General features: G+C 40.5%; 2 protein-coding genes across 2 annotated transcripts; both read right to left on the bottom strand.

Annotated features, from left to right (window-relative positions):
* Positions 1 to 1,998: 1,998 nt before the first annotated feature.
* chst10 (carbohydrate sulfotransferase 10) lies at positions 1,999 to 7,399 on the bottom strand. Its single transcript, XM_039793075.1, has 6 exons — positions 7,278 to 7,399; positions 6,788 to 6,931; positions 6,596 to 6,705; positions 5,651 to 5,876; positions 4,347 to 4,452; positions 1,999 to 3,751 (listed from the first exon to the last, which is right to left on the bottom strand). The coding sequence occupies exons 2-6, from the start codon at positions 6,891 to 6,893 to the stop codon at positions 3,199 to 3,201; spliced, it is 1,101 nt and encodes a 366-aa protein (XP_039649009.1). The 5' UTR covers positions 6,894 to 6,931; positions 7,278 to 7,399; the 3' UTR covers positions 1,999 to 3,198.
* Positions 7,400 to 9,297: 1,898 nt separating this feature from the next.
* Positions 9,298 to 11,488, bottom strand: rpl31 (ribosomal protein L31). Its single transcript, XM_039793074.1, has 5 exons — positions 11,357 to 11,488; positions 10,756 to 10,859; positions 10,410 to 10,535; positions 9,452 to 9,564; positions 9,298 to 9,362 (listed from the first exon to the last, which is right to left on the bottom strand). Exons 2-5 carry the CDS (start codon positions 10,857 to 10,859, stop codon positions 9,331 to 9,333), a joined length of 375 nt encoding a protein of 124 aa, XP_039649008.1. The 5' UTR covers positions 11,357 to 11,488; the 3' UTR covers positions 9,298 to 9,330.
* Between the last annotated feature and the right edge of the window lie 562 nt (positions 11,489 to 12,050).

The following is a 12,050-nucleotide window of genomic DNA, read 5'->3' as shown; positions in this document are numbered from 1 at the left end:
AATATTTCTCCCTATGAAATGCAGCAGAGTAGTTAAAAGCAGCATAAAATGAAAAGAAACAAATAAAGTACAAGTAGGGCATACCTCAAAATGTTGAGGTTAGTTAGGTTAAGTACAGTACTTAAATGCATGAGTACATTACTTGCATGAGCGAATGTAGTTATTCTCCACCACTGGTATTATCAAGGCAATTTGCTGGCTCAGGCACTGGTGAATAATAACATATTTTTATGAATGAGCAAAAATGTTTTACCTATAAAATAAAGAAAAAAAAACATTTGGCATTTATATTAACCTGCATCAATCATCAACCAAGTTGTCTTTTATGTTGAAAGAAAACCTGCCTAATTTCCGCTTTGAGCCTGCCTGCTTCTGTCTGACTTGACTCAGCTTTGATTGAGAACCGCACAAACACAGGAAGCCGGTCGGCTTCACACAGATAGAAAAGGGCTGGGCCTCAATACACCAAGTATGGATACCGAGATGATCTTTAATGTACTACCCACACAGAATCACCTTACCACTTGTATGCCAACGTGCATGTTAGTATATAAACAATTAACTCAAGCATCGGGGCAGGTAAGATAAACAGACAAATAGACAGGCGCGGACCCCCCACCACACAGCATCCTTATGGACATGCGCATGTTCGAGTGTCAATATTGGTAATCATGGGTGTGGCAAGTGAGCAATCTCAGGAGTGATGCTGGGTATGTTAGTGCAGTGGTTCTCAAAGCAGCATGGGACATGAGGAACAAACAACACTACTTCATTTCATCATTACTCAAGCCAAATGTATAATACTGGCTTTTAAGATGAAATGTTTGACTACCTTCTTCATATAGGGATATAGTAGGCCTATAGCTGAATAATAGCATTTTAATCACATCATGTGTTTTATCGGTGATGTTGTGCATTTCTGATTTCTGATAATTACCTCTTCTATATTGACATTGTTTAGAGCTCAGTCCAAGCAGGCAGTCTGTATTCTTTCTGCTTGAGTTGCAGCCTCAGTTTCCCATCATGGCAAATCAATGTAAAGGATGCTGAATTTTTAAAAGCCTTTCAGCCGTGCACCCAAAGGTGCTACTTATAAAAAACTGCAGTACCCTCATTGATCTAGGTTAACTTCTGCTCAGCACTATCTTTCCGTACTTTCAAAGCATGATGAAATTGAATATAGTGTATACAGCTACATAGTGCATGGTATGGCATACACAAGTTACATAAACAGAGGATTTTTTAAATACATTGGTACTCCCCAGCATGGATCTTTACTAAAAATACAAAAATAATAGGCAGTGTGTTAATAGTGTTGTGTTAAGTCCACCGCAGACAAGAAAAAAAATGTTCAGCCGCAATGTTTTAGTCATTCAACACTAATCCTCAATAAAACAAAACTAAGCCTTTGTTAAACAAACTTCAACTCAGCGTTCAGGGAACCAGTCTGACAGGATGTGAGAGGTAACCTGGCAGTGGGGAGACACACACACACACACACACACACACTTAATTTAATCTTAATTAATTTAGGGCACTCAGTGTAACACTTAACACACTTAACTAATGCTTAAGGTCCATTAATTAACTTAAATCCATCTCCTATAAGGTAAACCTGTACAGATGACACTGGTAATTCAAATACTGCTCTACACAGCACTGTCTGGAAATATGTGTTGCTGCCATTTGGCTATGAAGTTATTGCTTTGCCCTCAGCCTCATTGTTCAAATGTCAACATCATGTCAAAAATGCTGTGTGATATTTGGTCCAAGGATCAACAGGGTTTGTGGCCTCATAATAACTAAAAAGGTCAAATTTTAAATGGCGTACTGCCACCTTGTGGATTTGTTATATTATTGCAGCAACATCCACACTTCATGTTTAAGGGATCACATCCAGAAGTGTGACATGATGGTATATGTATCTTTTTATAGAGCTCACACCAATTGAAATTTAAACATTGCTTTTCTCCTAGTTAGAAGAAAAAAAACAGCACATTATTTCACATGGAACTTTATTACTAACTAGTGTTTTCCTGTATTATGACCGCCTGTCCAAAAGGTTGCCGGGAGGCAGCACTGTCTTACAATTGAGACACTGTTGGTGTCAGGTTAATATTATAAAAAGTAGCATGTAATACAAATGTAGAGATGCAAGTCATGTTAAGAACAGTTACACAGTATATTTCTGAGAAGAAAAAAAAAGATCCTTTAAAATCCAGTGCCAATTTCCTTCCAATGTCCCAGTGTAGTGTAACAGCTAATAAATGGAGTCATAGGCATTTCATATCTATTGTCAGTTTCAGTAAAGGCAACAACCAGAACAATGGCTACAGTATGGGTCAGGGCAGGACCAAGGTCTTCCTTTCACCGTTTCAGAGTAATTTACTGTCTTACATGACTTTAATATGCCTTGCATAAAGAATAAAACAAAGGTAAAAAGTTAACACTGAATGCAACACTTAAAAACATCAATGAAAAATATCGATGTCCAATTAGTTCGCATTATATTCTTGCCATTCACAATACTTGTCCAAAAATGTTGGCATCCCTGATACAGACTCGTCTATGTCAGGCATGATAGCAAGAACAGAAAAGACATGACATGTCAAAACACACAGCAATGTCCATAGTATTCCTTGACAAGATGAATCTTTGAAACTGGTGATCCATACAGTGCAGTATAATAGCTACATTACAGGGTAACAGGCCATATCCCTGGCATTACCCTGGAGTACATCTCTTTGACATATAAGGATAATCCATTCATGAACATTAAATATAAGATAGCAAATCTGTTCTGTACCTGTATTTGATCTTTTTTACCCCCCCACCAACACAAAATGATCAATTCTGCAGCTTTTATATTACTGCTAAATCTCATAATGTGACCGTGTTGCCTGTACTCTCATCCCATCTTTTTGCAGCAACGCTTTCTTTCTCTTCACTGTGGTGTCACACTATCGTGACACCACAGGTTTGCGGACAGCCCACTTATTAGTTAATCAAAAAGTCATTGCAAATACAGCCAACAGCCACAACATGTCAGTTATTCCTAAAATAAGAACTGCATACCAGCCTTGTAGGTCTGTTAGTTAGGTGACACGCAGTCAGCTACAATACACCTCTGTCTCGGTAAACCAAACATGTTGAGAGGATTTTATATGAAAACATGTCTTTTAGTCAGCGTTAATCATTTTAGTTCAGTAGAAAGTCTGGGCTCGGGTAATCAAAAAGGTGGAAGTCACCCTGGTAACGTGCGTAGAGACGCCTGATGTCCCGCTTGCTGATGCCTGAGAAGTAGTGCTCCACCTTGGTCCTGTTGTAGCGGGTGATGCCTGGCGGAATGGCTGGGTAGGACACCAGATGGTCGATGCCTGCTGCTTTGAGGATGTGGGGGGCGTCCTGCTCCAGAGTCTCATGGTGGCCCACCACGCTGTAGTGTATTTCACACGGTGCGCATAACTCTGCGTAAGTCACCCAGTGAATAATGTGCTCACCGAACTGCCGGTCCATGCGGTGGCGGCCGTCCACGTCGCCCAAGTAACGGACAAAGTCCTCAAAGTGCAGGCCGGAGGCGGCGAGGTCGCTGTCGCGGTGGCTCTTGCGGTACTTACGGATGATGGCGGGAGCGATGTCGTGCTTGTACCACGGCTCAAAGCGTGGGTTCTTCACAAACTTGTCCTTGAATGCAGAAATCAGGCGCTCAAAGGGGTCTCTCACGATGAAAAACTTAAAGTAGGTGTTTAACCTGTGGAGGTACATATAGGGGTTTAATAGAAAATGGCTGTGAAGGATGAAATTTGTATTCATTGTTTGGACTGTCACAGCAGGCATTTCTGCATTCTTGCTGACTATCGTAAATACTTACCACATGCCTTACAATGGATCCTATACTAGCATCAAATAAGCAGGTGGTTCCCAAACTGCGAGACTAAATATAAATAATTGATGCATGGTAAAGGATGACGCTGTGAACGTAAAGCAGACGACGAAGCCACACCAAACGCCACAACGACCAAAACAAACACGAGAAAAAAAAAAATGTAGTGGCGATCACAACTCGATGTAAGGAGCCTGGTTCGACTGCCAATCTCAGAGTCTAAACTTTGCAGTGTTGTTTCGTTGAGCTGATTATGGCGCACCTCTCTCTTTCTCTCTCGCACCATGACAGAGAACCAGTCTGTCAGTCTTCCCTTTGTTTAAATACAGGGGACCCTACAGAAAATGTTTGGGAACTACTAAACAAAGCTCTCAGTAATTGTCATCCATTCACAGTAACTACTAGCACATCGTGCTACCTGGGCATGACACGTCTACATTCATCACTGGAACTCTTAACTGACCTGTGAGTAATTTCTTGCGGCGTGAGTGTTGAGAGACGGGGCAGGCCGTTCTTCTCATGGTCATGAACAAGGTTTTCTGGGATCTCCTCCACGGTGGGGAATGCTCCTGCCAAATGTTAACAGCATAAGTCATCAACTGAATTAGCAAATTTAAAAAGGTCCCATGACATGGTGCTCTTTGGATGCTTTTATATAGACCTTAGTGGTCCCCTAATACTGTATCTGAAGTCTCTTTTATATAGACCTTAGTGGTCCCCTAATACTGTATCTGAAGTCTCTTTTATATAGACCTTAGTGGTCCCCTAATACTGTATCTGAAGTCTCTTTTATATAGGCCTTAGTGGTCCCCTAATACTGTATCTGAAGTCTCTTTTATATAGGCCTTAGTGGTCCCCTAATGCTGTATCTGAAGTCTCTTTTATATAGGCCTTAGTGGTCCCCTAATGCTGTATCTGAAGTCTCTTTTATATAGACCTTAGTGGTCCCCTAATACTGTATCTGAAGTCTCTTTTATATAGGCCTTAGTGGTCCCCTAATGCTGTATCTGAAGTCTCTTTTATATAGGCCTTAGTGGTCCCCTAATACTGTATCTGAAGTCTCTTTTATATAGACCTTAGTGGTCCCCTAATGCTGTATCTGAAGTCTCTTTTATATAGACCTTAGTGGTCCCCTAATACTGTATCTGAAGTCTCTTTCCCGAAATTCAGCCTTGGTGCAGAATTACAGCCACTAGAGCCAGTCCCACAATGAGCTTTCCTTAGGATGTGCCATTTCTGTGTCTCTAGCTATTGAGGAGGAGAGAGGGGGGGGCAAGGTGGAGGTGTGGCCTTGACCAACTGCCACTTTGCTCGTTTGAAAGCCATGAAGTCTCTCTCTCATGGGTTGGCCAAATTCTCTGGGCGGGCAAAGCAGAGAAAGGGGAGGTAACCTTGCTCCTTATGACCTCATAAGGAGAAAGATTCTAGATCGGCCCATCTGAGCTTTCATTTTCTCAAAGGCAGAGCAGGATACCCAGGGCTCGGTTTACACCTATCACCATTTCTAGCCACTGGGGGACCATAGACAGGCTGGGGGAACGCATATTAATGTTAAAAAACCTCAAAGTGAAATTTTCATGCCATGGGACCTTTAACAAACAGACCCTGAGTCACTGTAAATATACAGCACCATGTTTTACAAAGATTTCATTTATTTCTGTGCTTTGCCCAAGTTTTACTCACTCACACAACCACACATGGTATTCGTCAGCTTTTCCTCATCATTAAAGTAAACATTGCTATCACCTTCATCCAACCCATACTTACCATTGAGCACAATGAGGACCTTCTTCCATTGTGTGTTGCCCACTTTCGGCGTCTGGCAGAACAAGATCTTGTGTTTGTCGCAGACAAAGATGCGGTCCAGGACAAACTTGCTGATGGAGACGTGAGTCAAATTCCTGAGGCTGCTGTTCTTACACACAGTGGAGAGCAACTCGATTCGCCTCTCAACGACTGACTGCCAATCGGTCACTGTGGGTACCGCTGAGGGCTGAGGCACACATACAACACTAATGTGACTGATAACCTTGTTTTTAATATGATGAGAGAGAGGAACTTTAATACTAATTTAATATGGTATGGCACTTCCCAGAAATAAGACCATTTTCCAAGAGTCCAAAATATGGTACGTTTAATTTGAGATGTGGATCTATCACCATGCCCACAAGTGTGTCTGTTGGGAGCCGAAGTGGACGGACTGAAATCTGCAGTAACATAACACATGATAAAAATTGCATTTGTGTATGTGAAAATGATTATTCTTATGGATTGGAAAGTAACTAAATCAAATTGTTTTGCTTTGCATCACTGGCTGAAGGACTTTATAGAACTGATAATGATGGAACATGTAGCCTCAGCTTTGCAGAGATAATGGCTTAGATGGACCATGGACACTCTTAAAGGAAATAAAGGAAAAAGGAAAATGGTCTGTTTTGACTGTTCAAGCTGAAAGTTTGTCAATGCAATGACTTCCTAAGTCCCGTATATACACATTTATATCATTTTATCTGTAACCACTGGCGTATTGTCCTTGTGGTGTGTGTGTGTGTGTGTTTGCATTTGTTTTGTATTATTGTACAGTTCTTGTAATTAAAATGTAAATTAAAAAAAAGAGCATATGATGGAGTCATTGCAGAGAGAAAAATGTGAATGATTGTTTCAAATTAAGTCAGTGATGGAGTATAAATAGTAATCAGCTTCACTGGTCACCTGATCGGATGGCTTGACAACCGGTTTCTCTGGGCTGGAAACAGGAATGGCTTTAACCACCTTGGTGCCTGGCACTGTCCAACTCTGACCACCAACCTTGTCTCCATAGTCTGAAAATACATATTAGAGTGGGCCAATCACATGTACCCCTATGACGGACTGTAGTAATCATCATAAGATACACCAGCTTACCATCTACAGCTCTGAAGCTGATCAATTTGCTGACAAACATGAGGATGAGCAGCACCCAGCCGCAAGCCCCAAGGAGCAGCCAGTGGTGCCGCATCGCTTCGCCCATCAGCCGACGGCCATGGAAACACTGAGCGGCGCTCCCACCTGGACGGACGGACGGACGGGCGCGCGCACACACACACACACACACACACACACACACACACACACACACACACACACACACACACACACACACACACACACACACACACACACACACAACTTTGTTTAATATGAATATATATCAACGACTAATGTTAGCTTATACAAATAACAGTAGCAATCGTTAACTGTATTTAGCTTGCTGGTCGGTTCGTTAGCCGACCAGCTAGCCTCACCCGTCCCTCCCAGACACGGAGCTGACAACTTGAACCATGCTAGTCTTTCTCGGTGAGGTTAATTCAATATGTCAAACCCGACACAGCACCAGAGCAGCCTTGCGTCTTACCTTCTTGGTGTGTTACAGCAACTTCACAGCTGCACAAACTCTTTAAGAAATGTTGAACGCTGCCATCGCTTCGAGCCTGCTGCGTCCATGTTCTTCACAACATCCGGCTGCTAATAAACAAGTAGCCCCCACTAGCGACAGCATAACAGCAGCGCACGTTTAGTACTCTTATTTGCAATATTATTCATTATATATTTATCAATATATTACATTACATTACATGTCATTTAGCTTTTATCGCTTTTATCCAAAGCGACTTCCAATTAAGTGCTTTCAACCCTGAAGGTGCAAACTCCAGACAAGTAGTAAGTGAAAGTAGGTTTAAATAAGCAAAACTGCAAAGAGCCATATGAAAGTGCAGCTTCAAGAAAAAAAATTATTGTTTATCCAAGGTGTAGTCGGATATATTCAACTCCCCTTCCCCCCTGCCCACTGTCACACCAAATCAATCAGAGCTTGTATTATGAAATTACTTGAGGGTTGTAACAGTATCTCAATAACTAAAGCGTAAGGAGGTCTTCCCTCTAGCATGTGTGTTTAGACTGCTCTGGTCAAAGCGTAGTTCAAAGGCATTGAACCAGCACTTAGTATTGTACTCCCTTAAATAATGTGCTTAATACAGATTTGAGTGCATTCATTTCATTTTGTAACAATGACAACCAGTCAATCATTTTAAGTTTGCTGACGAGACAGCTGTGGCGGTGGCCTGACCACAGACAATGAAAAGAAGGAGAGGACCTGACCCGCTGGTGTCAGTCCATCAGCAAGACTAAAGATCATAGTGGGCTTTGGGAATAAGCATAAACATGTCCATTATTAGTTTAAATGCATAAATTGTAGGAACTGAACTTACCTTACACTGAAATTGTATTTTATATGCTTTCACGTGACAAATAAATTGAATAGTACTGGGACTCAATTGTGTACTGTCCATAGCTGACCATATCAATGACCTGGCAAAGCACTTTTTGCTACTATCCCATTTGTATTATAAAAAAAAGCCCTGTAATACAGATGCTACAATATCAGTCCTTAATGCCAAGACAGGACAATCACTGGACAGAAGACATACTAAAACACCAAATTTATTTTGCATTATAAGCAGGCCAACCATGGCTCCCCTGCATCACTGAGGTTCTGGGGAATTGAGAAAAATCACACCCCCATCCAGAGGTGCTGATATCATTAATAAACTCCTATGCAGGGAAGCGTTTTTGATACATATACTCAGCACTTTAGAACCTCTAGGTTTAAATTAAGAATTTAATCTGACTTGCTTTCTCTAATGTCAAAGTATGTTAAAGTATATTATTTAAGATGAATATACTTTTATTCCCATTGCTCTGTGAACATATTTTTTTATGTTTGTTTGTATTCACTTGTGTCCTGTTTGTGCGCATTTGCCCTTTAATGATTTATTGATGAGTAACAACTTGGTTGAGATGGGTGTATCTTCAGATTGTCAACACCCCTCCTGTGCACAATCACACCTGTTGATGATTCTTATTAAGGGCTTCATTGCCCATTCTCTCCAAGGACTCTGATGAAGATGTAACCTTACATCGAAACGTTAGTCACCGTTATGCAGCTTAAGAAATAAACCAAGTAAGAAGATATCTGTGTTGCTATTTTCTACTGTTGTGTTCTGCCTTGGTTGCACCGGATTGTTGTGGTCTGCAGAAGCCCAGAGAACTTTCCCTTTTTTTCCTACATACTAAAACACATTCCCTTTGTTGCAGAAAGGGACAAGGTCTGTCTGCATCCCTGAAACAATCCTCATCACTGTGAAAAGGTAGGAGGAGTCTTCTCGACAAGCATGTCATTACAAACTATTTCTGTTTTCAGAGTATATAGTTAGGTTCCAATTGACTTCTATATGCAATTTGTAAGGTTGAGGACAGTATTTCCATGTACATTCCTCTGCGATGATTATAACTAATAATTCAAATCTAAGAAACACCCCAAATATGACATCTAGTTGAGCGCAGAAAAAAAAAATAAAGACAAGAAAAAAAAGAAGGTCCTTTTAATGGATTTATTCGACTTGCAGAGTTTAGTTTTCGTCAACATTGACCGTCTGCAGACCTGTTAGAAAAAGAGGGGAGAAAAGATTAATTCAAATGTCTTTGTTGCTTCAGTAGGTGAATAACAAAATCAGTTAGTAGTGCATTTACCTTTGCATGTGGTGACAGGAACGTATGTGACCAGGGTGTACAGTTTGTTGGGAGAGTCCTCATCCTCATTACGCTTCCTGGACAGTCGTACGCGCATCCTGTATGGCACGTTCCTACACAACACACCCGGATGGTTACGAACTTCACTAAATGCAACCATTACATTGGCCAGCAGATGTGTCATGACTCCAATGTAATTTACATATTTATAGTAAAAACTTTTTTCAGTGTAAAAAAAATTATATATATATATATATATATATATATATATAATCACTGACCTAAACAAGATGTCAAACTACTTTTAAAAGTCCACATTCACTTCAGACTGGTATATTGCGCTTTGAGCACTGCCAAACACTGAGAATTATTTGGTCGACTACAACACCCCACTCAAAGTAAACGATTTGTCACCAAGTCCTCCAATCACCTTGTACGGTCTATTCATCAAACACAGTATTCAAAGCATGTTTACTTTCTACACATCTCTTAAAATCACGTGCATAAGGAAGATACTTAATGTCTGAGCCGACAGTTAATTAACATTTTCATATTATGATTTTTCCGCCACAAACAATTTGTTTTCATATAAAAAAGGTCTACAACAACAAAGTTATGAGATTTATGCAACTTTTAGTATTACAATAAACTCTGAGCACACAGTCGTACTAGTTTGTTTTTTACAGTTACGTTATTTTTGTAGTGCTTTTTTTCCCCATTTGTCACACTTCATAAATACAAGCTGGTGGCGGTCACTAATTGACGAGTAAAGAGATGACTGTCAGACAGAAATGCACTTATGCTATATTACACCATCTCACAGAAACCCTACGGACCATGCTCTTTTCCTGCTCTGTGATGTAGCACGGGCAGGACAGTGTGCAGCGAAAGTAGGTTTATACTTCTGGGTAGTCATTACTTTCGCTCAGATATGAGTATTTACAGTGCATCAGCTCACCTGACACCCTTGCTCCACACTGCCTTGTTGAGGCGAGTGTCAATGCGAACATCAGGAGTTCCCATCTCCTTCATGGCGAACTTGCGGATCTCCTTGATGGCGCGGGGAGCCCTCTTCTTGAAACTCCTGCAAGAAGAAAACAACCAATTGATCAATTCCAATACTGATAGTTATTTTGTAATTTATCAAAACAATACTAAACACTTTATGGGGGGAAAAAACAACTTTTTGCGCAAATAACGTTATACTGACGTAATTTCATTGTATCTGAATAGACTGGGTAAAGAATTGCAAGACACCTGTGAAATGGGACGTGCATTAATGTCCCTTAAATTGCAGTACTCACGTTCCATGGATGCGTTTGTGGACATTGATGGTATACTCTCTGGTCACCACCTCGTTGATGGCTGAACGCCCCTTCTTTTTCTCTCCTTTCTTGGTTGGGGCCATCTAGAACAAACAAACACACCTTACGGTTTGAGCATATGAATGTTAAAGCCAAGTGGTCACGTTAAATACACCCGAGCACTTTGGGAAAAGCAGCACTATCTGCTTAACTAGAGATTTTTTTATTGCAGACTGGCACCTCTGCTCTAATGTTATTACTTAGCGCAAGCTAACCTGCAGGCTAAAAGCACTTGCGTTAAAATAGACACTTTAGAAGTAGTAACAGTGCTTCACGTTAGAAAGAATATAACACGTTTTTTAGGTCAAAGAAAATGAGCACTGGACAGCCAGGCAAACTGAAGCCACTCCGGTCGCGCTAATGCCGTACCGTTCGTCGCTTTTTAATGTCTTTAAATACGTGATACCACCTCAAAAACCTCATATAAAGGACAATGCAACACTAATATGTATATTTAGAATAATAATGTGGCCAGTTGTGTCTTTAAAAGCGCAGGATGGTGATAGATTGTAGAAATATAATTTCCGAAAAAAATACTCACTTCGGCTCGTAGTTGAGGCGGAAGTCGGAAGGACGGACCTAAAGCAGAGGATTGTGGGTAAAGGAAACTAGTCCGTTTTATATATTGTTCGTCAACATCAAATGTACGAGTAAGGGTTCCGAGGACGGACGTTGCCAGTATGTGAGCTGTAAGAAATAGAAAATGAAATACACTTCCAAGAAACTGGATACTTAATAGAATTTAAATATTGTTGTACCTTTTGGAAGATTTTGAGATAATGAAGACAAGAATATGTACATTTTTGCATTATTTATATTTAAATCAGAAAAGGGTTTATTGCCAAGTATGTAACACTAACCAGGTTAGTTGGTGCATACATAAACAAACATATTGAACCTTAATATGAAATAAACAATAAATACAGAAACGAATATATACAAAATAGCTGTTTAACATAAGAAAAAAGAGGCTAAATGGATTGAGTGCAGAATGTGCAAAAAATACACAGTAGGTGCAATGGGCAAGTGTATAGTCCAGGATGTAGGTAATGGAAAGTGTAGTGACTAGGGTGGGGTGGTTATTAGTCAATGTCAGTGGGGGTCCAGGGCCTTGTTTATGAGACTGACTGCAGAGTGCAGAGGGGGAAAAAAAAATGTTTTTGTGGCATGTATAGATAGTATTCATGTTCTGGGTCTATATTCTGCTAATTTCAGTTGACTTTGTTTAGGAACGT

The sequence above is a fragment of the Perca fluviatilis genome, chromosome 24, assembly GCF_010015445.1.
Source record: "Perca fluviatilis chromosome 24, GENO_Pfluv_1.0, whole genome shotgun sequence".
In the NCBI taxonomy this organism is placed as follows: domain Eukaryota; kingdom Metazoa; phylum Chordata; class Actinopteri; order Perciformes; family Percidae; genus Perca; species Perca fluviatilis.
The sequence above is the reverse complement of the archived record's forward strand: the minus strand, read 5'-3'. Positions and strand labels throughout refer to the sequence as shown.